General features: G+C 27.7%; 3 protein-coding genes and 2 long non-coding RNA genes across 6 annotated transcripts; 3 read left to right on the plus strand and 2 right to left on the minus strand.

The window, feature by feature from the left end:
* The first annotated feature begins 1,540 nt into the window (after nt 1–1,540).
* On the plus strand, nt 1,541–7,243 carry LOC141523942 (uncharacterized). Its single transcript, XM_074237528.1, has 4 exons — nt 1,541–1,713; nt 5,149–5,314; nt 5,708–5,967; nt 6,789–7,243. Exons 2-4 carry the CDS (start codon nt 5,150–5,152, stop codon nt 6,886–6,888), a joined length of 525 nt encoding a protein of 174 aa, XP_074093629.1. The 5' UTR covers nt 1,541–1,713; nt 5,149; the 3' UTR covers nt 6,889–7,243.
* LOC141523943 (uncharacterized) lies at nt 6,943–11,264 on the minus strand. The gene is made up of 4 exons (XR_012478632.1): nt 10,884–11,264; nt 10,464–10,680; nt 10,352–10,394; nt 6,943–7,078 (listed from the first exon to the last, which is right to left on the minus strand). It is a non-coding gene; the product is annotated as an uncharacterized LOC141523943 (long non-coding RNA).
* Nucleotides 11,265–12,072: 808 nt separating this feature from the next.
* On the plus strand, nt 12,073–13,104 carry Mrpl12 (mitochondrial ribosomal protein L12). Its single transcript, XM_074237633.1, has 4 exons — nt 12,073–12,232; nt 12,422–12,650; nt 12,739–12,867; nt 12,946–13,104. The coding sequence occupies exons 1-4, from the start codon at nt 12,174–12,176 to the stop codon at nt 13,060–13,062; spliced, it is 534 nt and encodes a 177-aa protein (XP_074093734.1). The 5' UTR covers nt 12,073–12,173; the 3' UTR covers nt 13,063–13,104.
* An 83-nt stretch (nt 13,105–13,187) lies between these two features.
* On the minus strand, nt 13,188–23,959 carry LOC141523998 (uncharacterized). 2 transcript variants are annotated; one of them, XM_074237630.1, is made up of 7 exons: nt 23,554–23,959; nt 19,815–19,938; nt 16,778–16,888; nt 16,456–16,593; nt 16,287–16,384; nt 15,628–15,793; nt 13,188–14,363 (listed from the first exon to the last, which is right to left on the minus strand). In XM_074237630.1, exons 1-7 carry the CDS (start codon nt 23,677–23,679, stop codon nt 14,260–14,262), a joined length of 867 nt encoding a protein of 288 aa, XP_074093731.1. In that variant the 5' UTR covers nt 23,680–23,959; the 3' UTR covers nt 13,188–14,259. The 2 variants fall into 2 exon arrangements, with proteins under 2 accessions (XP_074093731.1, XP_074093730.1); XM_074237629.1 differs by lacking the exon at nt 15,628–15,793 and adding an exon at nt 15,367–15,532 and having other exon boundaries at nt 23,554–23,936.
* On the plus strand, nt 21,603–23,543 carry LOC141524004 (uncharacterized). Its single transcript, XR_012478647.1, has 3 exons — nt 21,603–22,342; nt 22,551–23,045; nt 23,098–23,543. It is a non-coding gene; the product is annotated as an uncharacterized LOC141524004 (long non-coding RNA).
* Nucleotide 23,960: the final 1 nt, after the last annotated feature.

Below are 23,960 nucleotides of genomic sequence, written 5' to 3' on the forward strand. Positions count from 1 at the left end.
AAAAAATAGTTTAATTTTTACAATTTACACTACAAATTTAATTGTTTTTATGAATAAATTTCTTGTTCTTATTTTAATTCCAATAAAATAAAATAACGGTAAAATAGATGTTAGACAATTGCATTTAATTAATAATTACGAAATAAAAACTAAAAGTTATTAAAAAAGTGATGAACTGAAGCCTTTCCATTAATTTATTTTAAAAATGATGAATATTTGAAAATAACTGTGTAATGAAAAAAGGTCTTTTTAAAATATTGTTGCGTATAAATAAAAATTTTAGCAGTAGATATTAATTGTAGGAAGAAGGTAAATTAAATCATTTCAAAAAATACATAAATCCGATCTTTTAACTGAAAGTATAATTTTTTACAAGTACAACTATTCAAAAGGTTCTCCGATTTTTTCTATAAAATTAACGTCGTATGATCAGCGATCGGTGAAAGTTAAACCGTTTAATTGTAAATTTATAATTTTCTACAAAAAATTAACCACGAAACAAAGAAAAATTTAATTGTAATTTATTTACCCTAAGTTCTCAGACATAAATAATTTTTATGCGAAAATGATTCATCGACATGCGCACAGCTATTTATTATAAATAAAATCACAATCAATTTGTCATTATCTTTAAATATAGTTATAGAGTCATAAATATTAACGATGTGATGTTTTTATCGCTAAAAATATTGTAATATAAATAAATAAATAAAATTGTAGCTCTCATATGTATAATTCTACATAAAAACAACATGTACTAAAATTATTTCTGCTTTTGTAATTTCTGAGGCTCAAAAAAAGGTTTTTTTCAAAATTACTTTTTTATATTTTTTTTCGTATCAATTATTTGAAAAAAATTCTTACATCCCATAAATATTTTTGAACATATTATTTAAGCTCAAAAATATTTGAAGTATAATTATTTCCCACCTTCTGGTCACGTAATACCTTATCGTATTAAATTTATCGATTTTACTGAAAATTCTAACAATTTGAAGGATTTCCTCAATTTTAAAGTGTAATAAGTAATAAGACATTAAGATCAAGATCAGATATATTATAAACCCGTTAGATTATTCGAGTAAAAAGGATTCTTTAGGTGACTAATGACTGAGATGTTTTTCTGACTCAAGATTTTAATCTTTCGGTCCAATTGGAGCTGAGAATAAGAAATTAAATTTCTTAATAATCAAATTAAATTTTCTAATTTCATTGTAAAAATTAAATAAAAAATCGGAAAAATATTCCAAGGTGAATTTTAAATTGTAAGTATTCTTCCATTATAATTAATAAAAATTAATCTTTGGATTGGAAGCATAAATCAGAGAATCAATAGGTGGTATAGACGGGCGATCGAGTGTAAAAAAATAAAAACTAAAAGGGAAGGGTAAGTTCGTCATAGGACATTGAGCTATTTTTAAGAATGATGATACCGACAAGCGCGGACGTGTAGTCACCCTTGGTGGGAACAAGTGGGCGAGCGTAGGGTGGTTTATCGACCAGAATACACACTAACTAAATTTAACGTGGCGAAGCTCAGTTTCCGCGGGACCAGCAACCCGTCAAACACACCAAGGGCGGGCTAACTCCTTATTTACCAATAATATATTGCTTTGGTATTGATACTCATTGTTCATTGTACTCTAATCGAATAACAAACAAGTTTAGTGAGTTTTAACTAGCTGGCTCTACTTTTAAACACAACCAACTAAAGTGAGTGTCCTTTTTATATCTAAATTATTATTATTATTATTATTATTATTATTGTTATTGTTATATTAACTAACGTGTAAACAATACAACATAATTTTTTCATACTCGGCGCATTGAATTAAGTCTTATGCTTTTATTTTCTAACAAATGTTGCTCCACATTTGCCAACCGGTAGTTTTCCATTTTACTTATCTAATTATAATGATGTACTTGACTTTTTATTTATATGGAGGAGATGTGGTCTATATAGTCTAGAGTCTATAGACTCAGCTAATTGCTCAAGGACCTTTTTTTATTCACACGTTACTGATGCTTCACCTACACCGGCGTGATATCTTTTTCTTTAGATGCTCCTTTAAAGTAATTGTTAGTTTTTTTAGCTTTTTAACCGCGGGTTGAATAAAGAAGCTTATGAATTTATTATTTTCTAAGTTTTTTTTTTTATTAATAAATTTTTAATTTGTATTTTTAAAGAAAACTTTATCTATAAATTAATCGCAAAAATTAAAAAAATAAAATTGGACTAAACCTAATGCATGATTTAGTAATAAACGTAATATTCGGTAGTATAAAGTCATTGAGAAGCTAACCTACGTGAGTCAAAACTGGAACAGGGCCAAAATATCAGCGACTTTGTACATAACAAACCTTAAAATATTTTGACCAAAACGTAGCTATGATAATAATAATAAAATTTCCTTTTTTATGAGTACCAGCAGATAATTTTTTAATTTTTTAATTAAAAAAAAAAATAAAATTTTCTATTGAAAAATAAAAATAATAATAATAATAATACATTAACAAAAAAGTCAAAAATAACATTCGTAAAACTAAATTTTTGCACTCCTTTATCAAGTACACGTGCATGATACGATGATCCGACTTGATCCGGGTCACTGTTCTACTTTACATTTGTTGTGCTTAATCCACAACCGTATTCTTAATCACCTTGTCATGATGCTTCTAAAGGAGAGATAATGACTAATGACAGTTGCATGTCCTGTTCCGTTATAAATGTATTCCATTTACACCCTATTCTATTTCTTTCTATATTTATCCCCCTGCTAATCATGGCGAAATTTCCTTCATACGCTACATCATATTCACACTATAAAAGAATAACAATTCAACAATGAGATCTAAAGTATATACTTGAGTTTATTCAACGTTTGCACGTGGATAAAAAACTCTGTTTGGTAGAGTCGCAATAACGTGTCCTAGATTCACCGAGGGGCCGACGGCCGTAGTGCCTCGATTATCGAATTGCCGGGTTCTGCAGCTCAGACCAGAGACCAGTCGAGAGCTTCGAACCTCTCACCCCTTTCTTGATTCAATATTTATTTACACTGAAGCTTTTTAAAAATTTATTTATCGGAAAATTATATTAAAAATTGATATCCCATCGGTTCCCTTTTAACTTAGAAAATATAAAAGCTCAAAAACTTCCAGCGTTTAATTTTTTTTCCAAACGTTAATTATTTCAGTTTCGACAAAAGAAAGTTATTATTTTTTAGGGATACTCACAATCCATTTGACACTGAAATTGTTCTACTTTATATGAATATATCAAGTGACATAGATCTAAAATCAATAAATAACAGACATCTCAGCACATCGGCACACGCCTGACTATATCTGTGTACGATCTACTAAAATCCGGCACTCAGCTGCTCTATTTCTCGTGCATTGCTGACTTACAATGTAATAAAGGATGCTTGCCAACTTTTATATCTGATCTATGGATTGGATATTTAGTACATAATAATCCCCGACCTAAACCCAGGTGGCATTGTTTCATTTTCAACTTAAACTCCCGCCTGCAGCTTACCACGCTTTGTAAACGCGTATAAGATACGAAGCCCTACCTTTCGATAAAGACAATCTGCCTATCGATATTGAACAAATAAAAGTGATTTATATAAGTTTATTTATCCGTTTACCAGATTTTGAAACACGAGACCTAGGTTTAGACTGAATAATTAATAAACCGCAAAAATATTTATCGCTTGGATTATTTTGTTGATGTGTTATGTATTTTTGAGTCTATTTATTCAAACAAAATGACGACCGCAAAATAGTGATTTACCAACTCGTGGTCAATGCTTATAATCAGAATTATTCATTCTGATATGAAAAGTACCGACCATCTAGAAAAAAGCAGAGCGGCATTCACTTTAATTTTCACCGAAAGTTTTTTTTTTTTTTTTTTTTCGACCTACTCTCATATTTAAAATAAGCTGCAAAAATAACTTTTAATCTCCATCTAAAAATCTTCATTATATATGACAGAAAAAGTAAAACTACTCTACATACCGGAACTATCTTCCATCATTTTTTTAATACCCCACATTCTTCCTCATTGTTTTCTCGAAATAAAAATTTATATAAAAAATTTTTAAAACTTTGTATTTCTTGCTCTGTACCAGCGACTGTGAACTACGAAAAAAAATTATCGCGTCCTCTGAGGATCTAAAAGACATTTTACTGCCCGTAGTGACGGTAAACTTTTGAGCATTACGTTAGAAACTTTATGTATTACGTTATAGTTACGTGATAGAAAGTAACAATCATTCTAGATTGTTCAGAGACATAAATATAAATTACGTCGGTATTTTTTTGAGTTAGTCGTAAAATTAAATTCAATATAAACTCAAATGAATGGTTTATGATTCCTCATGCCAGAAAATACAGTAAAGCTTTACTTATAAAATATTACTGAATGCAAAATAATTTATTAATACTAATTCGCTATCTCCCATAAACATCAACGTTTACTTACCCTAAGAGAATTTCAATTTTACTTTCAATTTACTCGAATACGTACTAAGATGTTGAAAATGTAAATATTGACTACTTAATATTGTTATCATTTAATTAATCTTCCCAAAGAAGAAGCTTTTAAGAGACTCTATTGAACTTTTCAAGACAAAAAATTCTTCGGAGCTTTTGGACATGTAATTTTTGAAAAATAAAAAAAAAAATAGATAGCACCCTCCTGAGCTCAAGTTAAAAAAAATTGGCAATTATGATTTAAACCGAATTTTAAATTCACAGAAGTTTCGCAATGAGAAAAAAATTTTTATTGGAAGATAAATACCGAAAAAGGTCACTCCTACATCTATATATAACATAGAATAATATTATAACAGATATATCGATGTCTACACCTACGATCTTAAGGTTGCGTCATAATGTACACACGAGCAAAATTTATCGTAACTTTTGAGCTCTTTGATATCAACTGGTAGTAAAACAAAATACCGATGGTTGATATAAAAATATTATCTTTCCCGGAAGCTTTTAGCGACATAACTTCCTTATTAAGCTATATTTCTCGGGAATTAAACTTGAAAATTAAAGGTCAAAAGTTTAAATTTCAACAGAAATGACTAATCATGATTGTGGTGGATTTTACTGAGAAAGAAAAAACTTTAGAATGATTACAGCGTTACCAGTGCCTTCAGTCAAGGTCTTCCACAAAACATACTACCATGAAAAAGCTCGAACCGGAGCGAGTCAACCTGGAAGCCCTCTCACAGATAGCGAAGCAATCGTCGCCTTAACAGAAAAAGAACAACCCGAGTATTTTTTCTGTGGCAAGGTAAAGTATTATAATGTCGTTTTTAAAAATGTATTTTTAGCAGACTAGAGTAAACTCAACCGTAACTCGATAATAAAGTTCTCGCACCACGTGTAAGCACAATTACAATGGAATTCCATTGTAATTGTAAAAACCATTGAAACATGAGCGAGCTGACGTCATCAAAGTCTGTGGGAGTCCGGTCGTGTTTATGGTTACTCTACTCGCTGAATCTATTTACTCGTATTCCGAGTGTTTATATTATTTATGCTTGTAAGCTAAAATACGATGCAAGTGATTTTAATTATAAAGTTTATTCTCACGTTACTATTAATAATTAGATTAATCGTTTTCTTAGACTATATACATAAGGTACAATAATAATAACAACTTAATTTCCATTTGAATTTACAGATAAACGCTCTACATGTCGTCGTAGGTTCTATTCTCTTGGGAGTTGTTGTTCTCATTGTTGGGCTGGTGCAGCTGGCACCAGGAGCTGAAGCTGCGCAATATTCAACGGCACTCATCGGAGTCGGATGCACCCTCTTGGCCCTCGGTGCCCTTCTAGCACAGTTGAGAGCTCTCTGGCTCAGAAGAAAGAGGGCTGCCCAGAAAGATTCTACTCATCAACGGAGTGTTACCAGTATAGACATGCTTTTAGCCCAACATAGGTATAATATCATATATCCATACACAATAATATTTTGTCACTACACACATTATATAAGTCTTACTTTTACACTTTATTTTTACACTCAACTTTCATAAAATGTTATTCTTATTACTTTTAAATCCCCAGTATAATATTATGAACAAACTCTTCGTACTCCGTAAGCCGATTTCGCTTTTTTAAACTCTTTCTTTTTCTCTACTCTGTCTTGTACATTGCAATTTTTTTTTTTTTTTTTTTTTTTTAAACTAAAAACTGTGAAGTAAAAAGTTGTGAAAAATTTATAATCATCACAGAAGGATTGTTTTAATTAAAAATCTCGTTAAATGTTTGTTGATACGATTCCAGTTGGGAATTATTTTAAATATTTTATATTGCTGTTAAACTTTGCTTTTGGCAAACATCGTTTTTATTTTTTAACCTATAGAATGTTTATTTTTAATTAAAGGAAATGGATTGTTAAACTAAAAACATTCACAGGACAATATTTGTTTGAATTTATAAAAATAATTCAAACATTGACGGGTTGTGTACACATGATAAGGGTCGCCAAAAAGCATTTTTTCTAAAGAGACTTTTTAAAAAAAAATTTCAACCCCATCAAAATCAAATTATCAATTTAAAAACAAAACTTGAATTAAAAAGGAGGTAAAAATAAATTTATCTTGACCTTGTAATCAACCCTCGCTTATATTAGTAAAACTTAAGCCTGAAGATAATCACCTATGTAATTATGTGCTAAATACATAGAGTTTAATACAAACATTAAATCTAAAAACTAATAAAAGGTGTTATTTGTATTAATATAATTTAAAATTTCAGGGACTTTACGGTTCTCACGCCAGATGAGCTTGAAGACCTTGTCGGTAAGCCAACCCCCGTTCTCGAGAACAAGGTCCGTAAACACGGGAATAATACCTAGGCTCAGCCGGCCTCGAAGAGGATGTCCTCGTCATCCTGTCCTACAACATCCTCGTCGTTTTCTTCAGCGACTTCTCACGCAACAAACGCCTCCGTTCTCCATACTCATCCTATCGACCCTCGCGAGCAAAGTTTCGTTTGATTCAATCTCATTTTTTAGTTTTTTGATTAATCTTTTGATTAATTTTTGGCTGTAAATTAATGATAATTAATTATAATAACAATATTAGAATTTACAAATGGTAAATAATAAATATAATACAATAAAAAAAATCAAGTGGCATTATTAGACTGCCATGATTTTTTAAAAGTTCGGAAGTATGGCATATTTATAATCTTTAATATTTTCAACAAAATAAAACAATAATTAAATCAAATTTTTAAATAATATTAGGATTATATAAATACATTTTTAATATATATTTAAATATCCATTATTATTATTATTATTATTATTATTATTATTATTATTATTATTATTATTATTATTATTATTATTATTATTATTATTATTATTATTATTATTATTATTATTATTATTATTATTATTATTATTATTATTATTATTATTATTATTATTATTATTATTATTATTATTATTATTATTATTATTATTATTATTATTATTATTATTATTATTATTATTATTATTATTATTATTATTATCATTATTATTATATACCTATATATTTATATATTTATTATTATATATTTTTTTATTAAAATTTCTAAACGTTTTCATCCACGGACAAAATATCGATAGAGTACAATTGGATTTGATCTAAAATTATATTATAAAAAAATTAAATCTTATTTAAAATCTCTGTCATTATTAATAAAAAATTAAACTAAATTTGAAATTGCTAACATTTTGTCTGAGGATAAAAGCAAAATAAAATTTATCGATCGATTGTTTCTTAAATCTTGCAATTGATAATCTTGTATCAAATAAACTACGTAAGGCTGCGTTGATTATTCAAATAAAATAAAATAATAGTCATTAATAAAGATAAAAAAATCTAGTGATTTGATTAACAATTTGAATCCTTGAAGGATGTTACAAATATGTTCAATTTTGGCATCAATGTGTTCCACTTAATAAACATTATTTTTTTATGACTATTAAAAAGATAAAAGTCTGATCCTGAGTTAAAAATTAGTTATATTGTATTGCTTTTATTTATTAATGGTAATTAGGTAATTGCATAACATAACCATCCTAAGAGCAACGTTTTTAAACAAAAGAAAAGTAAATTATTATTTCTATTATGAGAGCACAAATAAGCTAAAGGTTACTGAGAAACGAGCAAGAAGTTTCAAACTTTTATTTCTTTAGTTCAGATTTTATTCAATTGTATTTTTGTATGTATTTTTATTTATTTTTTTAAGAAAAGCCTTTGTGAATATAGTTGAATTAATTACGTAGAATTACTTTATCGATTAATTAATTAAGGAATTATTTGCAAAGCACTTATTGATGCGCTAATTTTTTTATTTTTGAAACACTCTATTAATTGGGTACTTTGAATTTAATAAAATAAATTTTTAAATCTCGGAAAAAATTCAATTAATTTTTAAAATAAAAAAATCTTAAAAGAAAAAGTATTTTAAAGATATAAAAAATTAGCAAATCATCAGCTGCCAAATATGAACCACTCTGACGCTTAAATTACACAATATGATAAACAAACACTGATAAAAAAAAAGAACTTTTCAAGTTAATTTTTTTCATAAGTGGACTCAAGTAATTATTTGCAAATAAGCAACAATTTAAATACAGCAAATTGCTTTTGAAAAGCACATTAAGCTTATTATCAAATGAAATGAAACATAATGTAGATATACTTATTAAAATTGTACCGTTTACATTATGTTTGCTAGATTAAGAATTATAAATATTAATATAATGTAATATAATTATAAAATAGTTGATATTTTATAATAATTGACACAAGTGATACTTAATAGTAAGTTATCATGAAATAAGAATAATAATACAGACAGTTTACGGTTGGTGAGGAGAGATGTGTTAAGAATAATATGTATAATATTGAGAATTGAAGTTTATATTAATAAACTTCGACGGAGATATATCTGATGAATTGAATCGAGTGAATAGTTAAGAGTATTTTTCTATTCACATTAAGTTGACGGTGGATCGAGAGTAAGCCATTTTTTCAATGAAGATTATTATTAATGCTTCAGTAGCTTTTTTTAAATATTGTATTTCATATTTGATAGTCATTTGTATGAGTCTGTTTAAAATTTTCAATTTATATTACAGATTTAGAGATCATTATTTAAATTTAAAAATAAAAATCAGGAAAATTAAATTAATTTTAAATAAAAATAAAATGTGATTTATTTAAATTGAAAAGTTTAAACAGCAGTGATAAATTTTGAAAAGTTTAAAATGGTGATTTTTGTATGTAAAATAATAATAATAATAATAATAATAATAATAATAATAATAATAATAATAATAATAATAATAATAATAATAATAATAATAATAAATAAATCGAATAGAGGGCAAGTCAAAAAAGAAACATAACTAAGGAATTAATAGATCAAAATTATAAATTTTTTAAATTCAGGCTCTAATTATCTAAGAATATTATGTAAGCCATTGAACGCACATGTACAAGTTATTACTGAGATTTGGTGAACTGATACTCTATGAAGAAATTTTTTTTAAGTAAATTGAGCTTTTTTATGACTGTTTGTGATTTCTATGATTTAAAAAAATATATATTATAACTGTCCGAAGGTCAGTTGATAGTTGAACTCTACAATTTATTTTAAAAAATGTTGATTAAAGATACTTTTATTAAAATAATTCTAATTTACATTGTTATATTTTCATAGAGTACCAAAGTAAATATACCGAGCCTTGTAAATATAATATATAAAAAAAATTGTTGAAAAAAAAAAAAGAGATATTAATAAAATATGAATATTCACATGAGGAAAAAACACGCTGTAGGTCAACGTAAAGTTCAACATTGCGTTGTTGATTGGAAAAGAAATAATTTTAAGCAGATGAAAAATGATTTCTGATAAGCTGAAGTTGTAATTATAATTGATAATTATTTATTAAGTTTCTGCATTAATATAAAAGAAAGTCTAATGTTACACCTAGAATAAGCTAAGATTAAATTTAAAGAATTTTTAATCATTCTTATTATGGTACGACTGTAAAATACGCTATGGAATATTTTATCAGGTAGTGTTATTAAAACCGCTTTAAATTCTGGTTTAATGAATATTTTATAAACTAATATTAATTAATTAATAATCATTGATAATAAATTCTATTGTAAAAAACTAACGACTTTGACTTGCTCATTTTCCTGAACTACTTTCCGCGAAATTTTCAGAGCTACTTTTACTTCATAGTCGTTATTTCATAATTGGTATCATCATCCAGTGTTGGCGAAAATTTAATTACAAAACACACTTACCAGGCCGCAAAATGTCCAGACCAGCAGCGACTTCTTTCAATCTCTGTAAAAAAATGAAAAGTTATCATTATGTATTAAAATAAATTATAAATTATATAATAAACTATCTTACCTGAAAACCTTGTAGGAGATGCAAATACAATTTAGTTTGTATATAATGGTCTTGAGAAATAATATAATAATATAATAATATAATGACACTGACTAACACTACTGATGTACCGCACTATTTAAAAAATAAAAATTCAAAAAAATACTTTTACACTTGACAATGACTTCACTTCACTTCACTACTTTACTAAATTACTCTTCTCGATTCAGCGACTATTCTTAAAAAAAAAAAAAAAAAAAAAAAAAAAAAAAAAAAAAAAAAAAAAAAAAAAAAAAAAAAAAAAAAAAAAAAAAAAAAAAAAAAAAAAATTAATACTCTTGAATTATTAATTAAAAAAAAATTTATTATTTAAATATTAAACAAAAAAATAAAACAATTTAATTCCATTTGTGAAAAATTAAGTATACTGATGATACCTACCACTTACCACCTCTGGCGCTAGTGTTTTGTCTGTTACGATTTGAATATTTTTTTTCAACATCTATTTCTGTCTTACAAACGGGTAATAATTCTCGATTATCTCCAACACAAATATTTACGACTTTCTGAATTACAAAAATGCTCGAAATAATTTTTCATTATGATTCTAAGAATTAAAATAAAAAAACATAAATCTCAATGCCTATAAATTCTATTGTTACTTTTAAAATGAAAAATTTTTCTATAATTATGCTTATTTGATAAAAATTATTATTCTCAACTGAAATTCTAGGACTGGGGATTCTAAATAAGTATAATTTGTCAAATATCTAACAAAATAAATAATTAAAAATAATTAATTAGCGGAGTGTACGCGGGAAAGTGATCGTGAGCCGACATCTTGGTCAGAATGACAAAGGAGAGCCGTGAAATTCGACACCGGATTTAACGGACAAACGATTGTCTCTCATTGGCTGATACTCAAGCTGCGCGCGCATTTAATTTCAGCGCGGCAATTTTGAATTTACGATGCACATTTTTTTTTTCTAAAATTTGTGCGAATAGTTTGTTTATTTTTTTTTTTTCTTTATACTTAAATAATTTATAAATTTTTTTTTTATCCAGAATAATTCTCTTTTGTTCTTTATTATGACTTAAATAATGTAAAAACAAAAGACTGAACACATGTAAAAGTCAAAATTTTTCGTAACATCATCTTAAAAAAATATGTAAAAAATAAAATTTAAAAATAAACAAATTAAATTAAATATTAACCAATGTTAAATATAAAAGTGTGTGCTTCTTCATCAGTTCCCGTTTTGATATTAATATCGCTGTCATCTTGGCTTTGCATATGCCGCTGGTTTTTTCGGTACAACATGAAAGATCAAGAAGTATTATTTTTTTCTTACTAATGAAATTATTAAGGAAGAAATAAAAAAAATAATTAAATTATTGATTTATTTTTCAGGTACTCAATGCGCTGATTACTTATTACGCAGTAATAACCTTATTGAATATGACATTCTTGGGTCATTTTACATTCACTTGTAGATGTTCGCATTACATAATTTCTTAATTAATTTAATTAATATTAATATTAATAAATAATTGTCGATTTTTTTAATTTTACAGAATTTCTGAATTTGCTGAATTTCTGGTATATATATATTTCAGTTATTTCAGTTACCTGATCACTGCGCTTGCTCATAGAAACACACCAAAACACTCCACGGCGTGTAACATAAATTTGCCTCCTCTAAAGTTATCAATTAAATAAATAATTTAACAATGAACTCTTTAAGATCAATTGCACGAAGCAAAGTTACATTCCGACAATTTCATACATGGTTAATTTTTTATTATTATTTATTGTAATTTTATTTGTTACTTTTATCTCCGTAGTTTACATAACCTTACTCTGTACTTTTATTTTATAAATATAAATATCATGATATAAAGATTACAAATTAATTATTTAAAATTATTTAAAACAAAATAAAAAATACAATTAAAGATAATTAATAAAATTTTAATAGTTTCAGATATTGTCAAGAAGCAGTAGCGGCTTCAGCTCCAAAATTGACAATTCCTGTACCTGAAGGTGCCGATCCAGCCCTGAGCCCGAAAATTGAAAAACTTGTCCAAGAAATTACAGCTTTAAATTTAATAGAAGTGTCACAATTAAGCGACGTCCTGAAAAGACGACTTAATCTTCCTGATGCGCCTGTTATGGCCGTTGGTAGCGTCGCAGCTCCCAAAGTTGAAGTAATTTTTTTTTCAAACTTACATTTTTAGCTATTAAAAATTTTTAATTTGACTTTTTTTAACTTAAAAATTAAATTTCAATTTTTAGGAAGAAGAAGAAGCACCTCAAAGAGTCCAAACGTCGTTTACCGTAAAGTTAGTTAAATTTAATGATAAACATAAGGTTGCGTTGATAAAGGAAATTAAGTCTCTGATGCCTGAAATGAATCTTGTCCAGGTATTTAAAACTTATTTGATTACTACTAGAAATATTGCAGTCATTATGTGACGCTTATAATTTTTATTATCTGTCTAGGCTAAGAAATTCGTAGAGTCAGTTCCAACGGTTGTCAAAGCTGATATCTCCAAGGAGGAAGCTGACAAATTAAAAGAAGCCATTGAAAAAGTTGGAGGAGAAGTAGAAATTGCATAAATTTTATATTGATAAATATACTTTTTATCATTTATCATTCTTTATTAATAGTTTTATAATAAATATTACTATTAATGAAACAAACCTTTTTTTTATTCACTTATCACTCGAGTATTTTTTTGAAATAAAAATTTAGTATCAAAATAAATATTAATTTATAAAAAAAATTCGATTATTTAAAATTCTCAACACGAGATCATTGATCTAGTAAAAAATAACCGGAGCTGAAGCAAAAACTTTCATTCTTTTGGCTATAATCTAAATTCTGGGAACTAGCCTTATTGTTTTGTAATTTACAATATTGAATATATGATAGAAAGTATTATCTAAAAGAATAGAGCTCGTATAAAAATATATAAGAACGTTATTTGCCAAGTATCTTGAGAAACTAAATTTTATTTTCAACATAAGATCCCGTTTCCTCTAATCCCCTGTGAAGAAACTTGATATTCTTCTTTTCCCCATTAATATTTACAAATAATAAATATTACACAGAGATTGATTTCGGTTCAATTTATTACCGAACAAAAATAATATATAATTCTTACATTAAACTTCTTAATAAAATAAAATAAAATTACATTTATTTTTAATAGTCGTATAAAAGTAATAGCACTCTCAATACAATAAAAATGCTTTATGTTAACAAATTAATGACACTACGAAACTATAAACATGTGCAATACAATAATGTACATACTAGTCATTTTCACATTAGTTAATTGCACCTATCGAGTATCATTTTGCTGTAACAATAATTACGACAGCACAAAGTGGATAATTATTATATTAATTACCAATAATGTTAAAAAAATGTTATTAAAACATTAATGAAGATGAATCCTAAAAGACCGAGCCATTTTGAGCAAGATCAGCCGTCTTATTAAATTTATTATTTTAATATTATTAACTAACCGTTAAATACACGTTATTACATTCATACATCTTATATATGTTAACATTATATATAGATTTATTATTTATATAATAATATAATATAAAAAATTCTATGTAGCTATTAATAAGTACTAGGACAATAATTTTTAACAAAAAATTTTTTTTCATGTTTCAAGTTTTAAAATAATCAATTGCAATTGAATTAACTAGAGAAGAAATGACATCCTTTGTTTAGTCATTTAGATAAATTTGTGAAATAATTGTGTAAATAAATTCTCGGCTTATCGTACAGTCTTTCTTCTAATAATTGTAAGGTCCATATTGAGAGCCGTGGTAGTAAGGACCTGGATAAGCCGCTGGTGCAGGATATGAGGCGTAAGCGTATTGCTGCTTCTGTGGATACACTATAATCATAAATTTTTTATTATTATCACTATAATAATAGCATATCATTAGACATTAAATATCCCGATGGGCAAATTTTTATAAAAAAATTTATAGAGTAACAAAGTAAAACAGTATCATTAGATTAACTGGGGTATAATTATTTAATTGCAATCTACTTGAGCAAAAAAATTTTTTAGGCAAGTATGCCACTTTCTATTTGCCGTAGCTCTTTTATTTACCGCGGATCCTCGTTTGACCGCGCTCAGAGGCGTTAAATCGCGGATGTTTATTGATTAAAAAAAAGTATTTATCGATAGATTTATCGATTGCAGACGGAAAAAGGCGACATAGAAAGTCCGGAGCCTTCTTAGAGTCAGAGCGTGACAAAATTATACTAATCCGGGGCAAACAGAGCGTAATACTAGAAGAAAAAAAAAAAAAAAAAAAAAGTAAAAGCACCTGTAAGGAAGAATATTTAGCTCTCATGTCCTTTTTTTTACATTTTAAATTATTTTATTATTAATATAGTTATCATTTTTTCAGCAAATAATTGTTAAAAAGGTTAATTATCTTTACAAATAATGATAATCAGGATTAATTCACTAGTTGCGGTTTTGGGAATGATACGTTAATTGCAAATATTAGGCAAACCTCGGAAATGTTGAAATTCGGTATAAATAAAACCAGGAATTAATTAATGTTTTAATTACCGTTTTCTCTAGTTCTTCAATGGATAAACATTAACATAATTACTTAATAACCGATAAAAATGAATAAAAACTTTCAATTGTAATAGTAAATTTCTATTAATAAATTGCCGATTAGTGTATTTATTTATATTTATTCTACGTTTCTATAAAATAAATGTTAATATAATTTACAAAAGAGGCGTAATCGCTGAATATAATTTTAATTTTGCTGATTTCTTCAAAAAAAAAAAAAAAAATGAAATTTTCAGCGATTGAACCTTTATCAACCTATAAAACTAAGTTAGTAGAAGCAAAAGTGTTACGTATGTACCAGGCATGAGGTACTGCATGTTCATCGCTTCGTCGCGAATTCTCTCGCCCTTCAAGCAAATCGCAGCGGAGCTAAACAATATTGCGCTTATGAGCGCCCACCCGACGCCGACCCAAGCGACCACGTACGACCAGTCGTACGAGATTAGCGAGCTTTCCTTGAGGATCTACACTCCACCAGGACCAGGTTGCCAAAGGAGACCCCAAAATCAGACAAAACAAAACATACATCCATTAGTTTATTGTTTTAATAATTTTTCACCTGGCATTATGTACTGAATGTTTGCGGCCTGCTCGTGCGCTCGCTCCTTCCTCAAACAGGAAGCCGCTATCAAGAAGAGAGTCATCGTCGCGAAACACGCAGCGACTCCCAACCAGGCTAAATAAAATGACCAGTCATACCACTGGGCTACGTTATTCTTCAATACCTGTCAAGATAAAAAATTTATTTTATAAAATAAAATACTCTCACTCTACTTCATCCGTCATTTCTTCTTATATATATATATATATATATATATATATATATATATATATATATATATATATAATGACACCTGAAAGTAGCGCATGAAAAGCGCAATCCGAGCAGGAAAGTATCCACATTTATATATCTAGATGAAATTAGAGAAAATATCCGGGACGTGCAATGACTCGTGAGAAATTTTATATAAATATTCACATTGTTTACTCTACATTCTATATATATTGCTGCTGCTGCTACTGTTGTTCTTAATATATATTCAGCCCAAAGTTTATGCACAATAAGTTTCTTATTTTCACTGATCACTGTCAACTTTCCATATAATTTCTCTCTCAACACTACTAACTACTGCTTTAATTATAATAGTGTATTTAAATAAAATAAATACATTTAACATTTACTAAATAATTAATTAGTAAATAATTAAAATGACTCACGTTGCTCCATTGTTGATAGTATTCTTCGCCCACCATTTTTTCTTTCTCGTAGTACTCAACACCATGCCAAATTCCCATTGCGCCAGCACTCAGTAAGCCTGTTGTTTTTATTTTTATTAATTATTTAGAAATTAAAATTTTAAATATTTAATTTAATTAAGATTTTTACAAGCAAGCAGCATAAGTATCGCTGTAGCAGTGACATTTCCATGAGATCTTCTCCAACATCCGACGACTCCGGTCCAGAATGCAATAAAGATCGCGAGGAATCCCAGAATAAAGAGAGCGATTACCGATCTTCCCATGTCTGAAAGATAAATTACTTAGTTAGATTTTTATTTGTCTAACTGAAAGTAGACAAAACGTGATTTTAGAAATTTTTTAGATTTTAAGCTTCAATGCGTAAATAGAAACCTCTGCAAACTGATAATCAGTGTAAATATAAGTATAGAATCATGTTATTTATTTTTTAGAATAAAAAATCTACTTACGGAGTCGTGCCATGGCATCATCTGAGAATCCCCGGGTTTCATTTTCAGAATCTGGGAGGAAATAGTCGACATTCATACAATGAGTTTCCACGGGACTGAGGTAGGTCTCAACTGAAAGCAAAAAAAAAAAAAAAAAAAAAAAATTTATAAGATAAATTAACATTAACATTAACAAGCGTGAATTTACAGTGAAAGACACTTTAAGGACCGAGGAAAAGGGAGATCAATAAAAGTTTATCGTCATCGTGATGGTGTGTGAAGAAATGACAGCCAGCATGCCATCTTTATATGGCGATATACTGAAAGTCTTGTTTATTCATCAACATGTAGGCTTGTTTCTAATATATAAGGAAAGGAGTACCATCATAAACTCTTCGAGATACCTCGTAATTGAACGAGCACAAGGACGTATTTTAATTTTTATGAGAAATAATATGTTATTTTATTATATATTAATAATTACAATTACAATTGGTAATTATTAAAGCTCAGGTTCATTGTTTGTTGGATTACATCCTTACTTTCGATAATCAAGTCTAATTACGTGACCAAAGCTTATGAGTTTCTCACATTTAATATCTTTGCATAACTTTACTAGAGGAAAATCTATTCATTATTAATCTATAATCTTTATATCTTTAAATCGAAGCTGCAATTAAGTATTCAAGAGCCATCGTAAATTACGATTGTCTTCATAATTATGCGAGCCATGTAATCGACATTAAAACTACCGTTTTAAATGCTTTAATATTTTTATATTTTAATTTCCATCGCCAATTAGATGAGAAAAATTACATAAAATTCTCTCATCAAGTTATTAATTTATTTAAAATATTAGTTTTAAAAATAAAAAAAAAAAAAAATTTCTCATAATGTTAAACCAACCATTTTCAGGTCAGTCAATATAATAAATAACTATCTATAATACTAAATATTAAAATGTAATCTAACCAACTGTGTAATAGATTTATCAAAGATGAATACCAAGTACCATCGGTATCTAGGACAACAAAACGGCTTCTAAATTCTCTATAGTTACTACGAATTTCCCAACTGAACGTAAAAGCTGGTAAGTAAGCTTATAAACAGTTAGATGTGTCTATTTAACACAAAACAGGATTAAAAGTAAGGTAAAATCGTCATCAATCCTCGATCTTCATTATAGCTTCTCAGAAGAATTTTTTTTTTTTCTTTAAGATTGTCTTCTTCAGACTGTGCCAGTCTGCTGTACTACGTCACCGTTTATTATAATTTAAAAATATCAATGATCATGATTGTAAATAAAATAACAATAAGCCTGACGATATTTGATCACGTATCGTAAATAAAAAAACATAAACTGGCCGTATAAGAACCGGAAATAAAGCTACGCCGGATGTGTGACATGCGAATGCCAAAACCCGATAAGGTACTCTCGGTCAAAGTGAACGGTACCTCAATACAAGTCCAGAGGCCATCAGTTATTTCCGTCCTGATAGTAACTATAATATCAGATTCGGCTCTTTTACTCCCAAGTTAAATCCTCTGGTTCTGTGTCATAGGAATTCTATTTGTCAATGTTATGTTTTGTTATATTTTCTCTTGTATAATATATTATTATTGTTATTGTTACCACATTTCTTCCGAGTACAGAGATTAGTTAAATGCTAAGTATAATGCATAATCATATACAAAATGATCATCATTATCATCATCAGACTTGATAAATTATAATAGAACTTTTGTTTGCAGACTGGTTTATATTATCCCCATCAGGAATCGCGTTAGCTGTTGTTTACACTGATGCAAATTCATTGCATTGAGTTTGCTAAATAATAAAAATGAACAGCAATACAGATAAAAAAATAAGTGTATTATCAAAGCACGAGCCACGACTGTAGATCTATCATTTGTTAAGTAATTAACATTTGTGCTAACGGTTATGATCCGGCTGCTGATTTTGAGTGATTAACGTGTTAACGGAATTTAATGTTATTTTTGCATTAACAAATCATCACCGGAAATAATAACACAATCTTTAATATTTATTATTTTAATGGTTTATTTTTTTAAATTGTATAAGTTTTTATTTAAATGGGTAAAAGTGAATGCCGGTATTTTATATCATTAATATCATTATAATTTATAATATTTACTATTTTGTTTATATAATCCTCTTTTCAAATAGTTTTATTAATAAAAATATTTTAATTACAGATTTATGGAATTTAAAAGATTAGATATAAAAATATTTAAAGGAAGTTTTATATTAAAACACATTAATTTTTATAACAAAAATTTTTCTGTTATTTAATATTTTGCTCCACTATTAAATATACTAAATTATTATAATTATAATGAGTTATCTAAATAATATAATTTTAAAAAATTATTATATTTTCTAAAAGTGAATATGGATAAAATTAAAATTATTTTTTCATCTCGACTTTCTATTGCTGAGATTAACTCCAACATGTAATTATTATTCAAATATATTCAATTAAACTCGGAGTATCTTATCTTCGAATCACCTCAACCAGTAATAACAACAATAACATCTCGAAAAATTAAAATAAAAGAAAATAAAGTATTGATAGCGTGAATTTGTGCGCGAATCACTCAAGAGCAAAGAAGAGATCAGTACAATGACTGCAGTTTTATTCTAGTTAATTAGATTTGAATATTTATTCCAGGTAATTCTAGAAAAATTAACGGTAAAAAAAAAATAAACTCTTCCGGCTTGAACAATGACACACGAATAGTTAATAATAAAATTAGACCTACTTTCGTAGTTGATATAAGAAAGAAGAATCTTAAATACTTCTTAAAATTTCACCTGATGTTTCAAGAATTCACCGGGTGTTTTATTCAACGTTTAACCTATTACGTGGGTCCTAGTCTAAGTGAAGAGATAAAACGCCGTTTCATTTCATTATTATGACCGTTAGAAAGTAATCATAATTATTATTATTATTATTATTATTATTATTATTATTATTATTATTATTTACAGGTATTTGATGTTATCATCAATCGTAATCAAGATTTGGATATTTACCTTTTGGAGGACGTTCTTTAGGGTAACATATCCTGAAGAGTCCTTGCGTTCTTGTGTAGTAATAGAATTTCGAGTTCATCTGCTCAACAATGTGATTTTGTTCGCCATTTTTCGACGCATATTGCTGCAATTAAACGGAATTGTTTTAGTTAAATTAATATAATGATACAATAGATAAAAGTGTAATTTAAATATTGACAATAATAAGAGAGCCCGAGGCTTGAATGTCTCTCTCAAGGCCAGCGAATTAATTCTTGCATCATAACTCGTATTTACAAATAGTTAACGGCTGTTGTCATTCGTATTCTACTGAATCAATCGATTGAAATATTATAGCACGTATTTGTATGACAAAAGATTTTATTTCACGCGTTAAATATATTTACAGATATTTTTTTCTAAATATTTATAAGAGTAAGCTTCTATGGAGATTATTTTAACTCTTATAACTTATTTACAACCGTGAAATTGACTGGGATATAACTCCAAAAATTCATTAGTACATTTAAATTTTTAAATTGAAATGAAAATTTAATTAAATTAAAGAAAAGAAATAACTTTCATTCGAATAATTTATTGACTTTTAAAACTTAGAAATATTTTCTATATTTTACTACTTGAGTTCTTTCTTCATTCCGACGATAAGATGGTATTTTTTTATTATACAAAATGATAATTACCATGAATAGAAACTAAAGTTAAAGAAAAAAGACATAAAAAGCGGTATTTCAAGAATTTAATATATTTAATTAATTTAAATTGTTTTCATTGCTTTTAAAAATAAAATAATTTATAAATTTTGAATTGAAGAAATGGAAAAAAAAAAAATATAAAAACTTGCTTAAAAATTGGATAATTATTTTGAAATACTTGACAATCATTAAAAAGAAAAATTCCACAGTAATGAAGAAATATATTTGCGACAATATATAACTACTATCTAAATTCCCATTAGAATAATAATTGCATACAAACAATAAAACACAACTTCTATATCCCCGATAAGGTTTCAAACAACTTGAAATATTGCCAAGAAAAATTCCTATGATAATTATTATTTAATTACTAACAGGTCGTTAAATATTTCTGATATCACTAATAGTTAATACTCAACTCGTTTTATCCAATAATAACAATAACAACGCATTTAAATTCCAGCCAGCAGAAAACAATTGTTGAATAAATTTCATCAAGTTGCAGAAAAGTTGGTGCAGAATTGAGCTTAATATTGAACAAGTACCTCAAAATAATTATTCCGATTACTATCTTATCAAAGTAAGTACTGTTAAATTACAGTAAGCGTTTAAAATTGTTTTTCCTTGAAGAAATCTAAACAATATAAAATTGTCATAGAGAAAAATTAAAAAAGTACAAATTTAAAAATTCGCTGTATGGTGAGCAACCCAGAACATGTTCAGTTATTTATGTATTGAGCAACAAAAGCTGACTTGAATGTTATCTACACATCCCAGTAATCAACGCGCGTTAACAACCGTCCCGTAGTTAAAAAATATAAAACCCAACTTATATCAGGTTAAAACCGTTTCAGCTGCTTTCACATCGTATATCGCCATTCCGCCGATGCAACGACGATGATTTCTTCAGTATGGATGTGTATATAATAATAAAATGGAAAGGAAAATGCCAACAATATATTTTACCACGCCTGAAATTAATGTGAATCTATCAATCTGTTGTGAATAAGAATATTTAATGGTCACTTTACAGCATATTTCAGCTGATATTTTCCCGGAAGTCTGCTAGATAACCTCTCTTTATATAAAATATATCTATTATAGACCTATGAAAAAAAATAATAACAACTTGTTATTTATCATTTTAATTAACAACAAAAATATTTAAGTAATAATAATAAATACCGATAATAATCAGCCAGATGTACGCATTCTTGGTTAATTAATAATTTTTAAAATTGTCAACCAGTTTATGTTACTGTTATCCCACAGTTTTCTCTCTGTATTACTTACTTTTTTATATGATTCATAAAATATGTATTTTCATATTGACAAATGGAAATTTCACGATCAACTTTCTTTTATCAAAAACGAGTTTGTCTACCGAGATTTATAAATTTATAAATATATAATATGATATATTAAGTCGGACAATAATTCACGCAATGGTAATTAGCAGATTTAATGCGTGACCTGAATCTAAGTGTGATTAAATATATTATGCATATATATTTACATTATATATATATATATATATATAGATATAACTTTATTGGTATAATTTTATATTAGATCTTGAAGCAATGTGGATTGTGGATATATTTTTTCCGTACACCTGTACATATGCAGACATTGTGGAACACAGAACCCGTGTATATAATATCCGAGGACTTTCTCGTGTGTACATGCAGCAACGTTCACGTTTACGTGGTGGTAAATAACTGTACGATCCACGCAGCTACTCGCTCTTCCAGTATAAGAGCAACATATTTTTATTTTTATTTTTATTTTTATTTTTATTTCACGAGGATCGTTAATAAATATATATACAAGGTACATACATTCGTCTATTCACATTTATACAAATATCTATTTTGACAGCAAGTTCAAAAATTTTTATTTTTAGGTTAGATATCAAAAGTATGCTTAAAATTAAATGTCAGAATTTTTTTTTTTTTATATTATTGTCAATTAACTTCAGTATGATTTAATTTAAAATTAATTAATTAATAATAATGGTCATAATACTTGACGTTTTCAGATTTTAAGTATGTGCTTATTGGTTTAATTGGCCTGTTAATGAGGATTCGAAATAATTACGCAAGCTTGATATTTGTTTGGACATAAAAAATCAAAACTAAATTCAAAACTCGTCGAGCTAAGCTGAAATGGGCGCGGCGAGGAATGCCGATCGCTTGGAAAGGCTCCTGATCATTGATCGTCAAGTTTTAAATCATAAGTCAACAATTTGTTTTCATTTGTTAACATCAATAATGGTCCTAAGCTAACGGAGATCTCGTGTTTAAAGAATTAGTAATTCTTTAATTCTTGGAAAAACTTTAAATGGTAGTTTTAGAAAAACATTTGTGCCAACGAATAATTTTATTTATTTAGTTGTAACAATTAAATTTAAAAGTTAATAACTGAGATGTCGATTTTAAAGAAGAAGATGACCTGCATTAAAATCGATAAAGATTCTGCAGGTCAAGTGAAACAGGTCAACAAAAACAGGAGTCCTTCAACAAAAAAACCTTCGGTATGTATTTAAAATAAAACAATGAGTAATTATAAAAAGGGTTAACATTTAGTTCACAGGTAAGGAGTTATTTGCACAACTCCAGCGACTCGACTCATTGTGGTGTTGTAATATAATACAAAATAAGTAGCTGGTAGACGGATGAAGGTGCTCAAGAAAAAGCTTTTATCAAGGTAGAAAATCGTAAAGAATCTCGAGCTCGTGAGCCCTGCGACCCAGGACATTAACCCGGTGCAAGGACGCCTAGCTTAATCCAGGAAGCCGGCAATTTTACAAGATCCTCTAACCAGCCTACGATCCTAGTTACTTTTTATTATTTTTGTTCTTTATGCTCCTCGCCGTCTTGCCAGCATTCCTCCCAGGATATTATGCTACTCAGCCCATTAAAACGCCTTACTTGTCTCGCTCAGCATACTGATTTATATATTAATATTAATCAATTCGCCAGACACTATTATAGTAAAATAATAATTAATAAATTATTATACTAGATAGCTAAATTAAATACCTGTATTTGGGCGCGTTTGACCTCCGTGTAAAGCCAGTTATCCGTGGAAAATGCTATTGCAAGAAGTGCTGTCGCGATTATGCCGGTTATGGTTGCCAGAGATAGTGTCACCGCCGAGCAAGGCATTTCAAAAATCAATTATTTATTTATTATATTAAATAATTAAAAATTATTACTGATGCTGGTACTCCAGGTACCGAGATCTTTACTAAGATCTGGTGATTTTATTGAATAACTTTGAAATACCAGGAGCATTCGTAAGACACAAACAGGTATCACTATTCCACATATATTTATTATTATTTTTAATAAATTAATTTTTTATTTATTAACCACAATTATTATTTTTAATAAGCACTTAGGAGCACATATAATAATACCATTCTCTCGGCAACAACATTAACGGC

This window comes from Cotesia typhae, unplaced genomic scaffold (assembly GCF_013202065.1).
Source record: "Cotesia typhae breed Kobodo isofemale line unplaced genomic scaffold, CoteBio_Ctyphae contig_22, whole genome shotgun sequence".
Taxonomy (NCBI): Eukaryota; Metazoa; Arthropoda; class Insecta; order Hymenoptera; family Braconidae; genus Cotesia; species Cotesia typhae.

Coding starts and splice junctions, on each gene's coding strand:
- LOC141523998 (XM_074237630.1), bottom strand. CDS start 23,679: ATGCCTTGCTCGGCGGTGACACTATCTCTGGCAACCATAACCGGCATA. Junction 19,939..23,553: donor TCAAACGCGCCCAAATACAG/GTATTTAATTTA, acceptor GTTTAATTGCAG/CAATATGCGTCGAAAAATGG. Junction 16,385..16,455: donor GATACTTATGCTGCTTGCTT/GTAAAAATCTTA, acceptor TAAAAACAACAG/GCTTACTGAGTGCTGGCGCA.
- Mrpl12 (XM_074237633.1), top strand. CDS start 12,174: ATGAACTCTTTAAGATCAATTGCACGAAGCAAAGTTACATTCCGACAA. Junction 12,651..12,738: donor TCGCAGCTCCCAAAGTTGAA/GTAATTTTTTTT, acceptor TTCAATTTTTAG/GAAGAAGAAGAAGCACCTCA. Junction 12,868..12,945: donor CTGAAATGAATCTTGTCCAG/GTATTTAAAACT, acceptor TTATCTGTCTAG/GCTAAGAAATTCGTAGAGTC.
- LOC141523942 (XM_074237528.1), top strand. CDS start 5,150: ATGATTACAGCGTTACCAGTGCCTTCAGTCAAGGTCTTCCACAAAACA. Junction 5,315..5,707: donor AGTATTTTTTCTGTGGCAAG/GTAAAGTATTAT, acceptor TTGAATTTACAG/ATAAACGCTCTACATGTCGT. Junction 5,968..6,788: donor ATGCTTTTAGCCCAACATAG/GTATAATATCAT, acceptor TTAAAATTTCAG/GGACTTTACGGTTCTCACGC.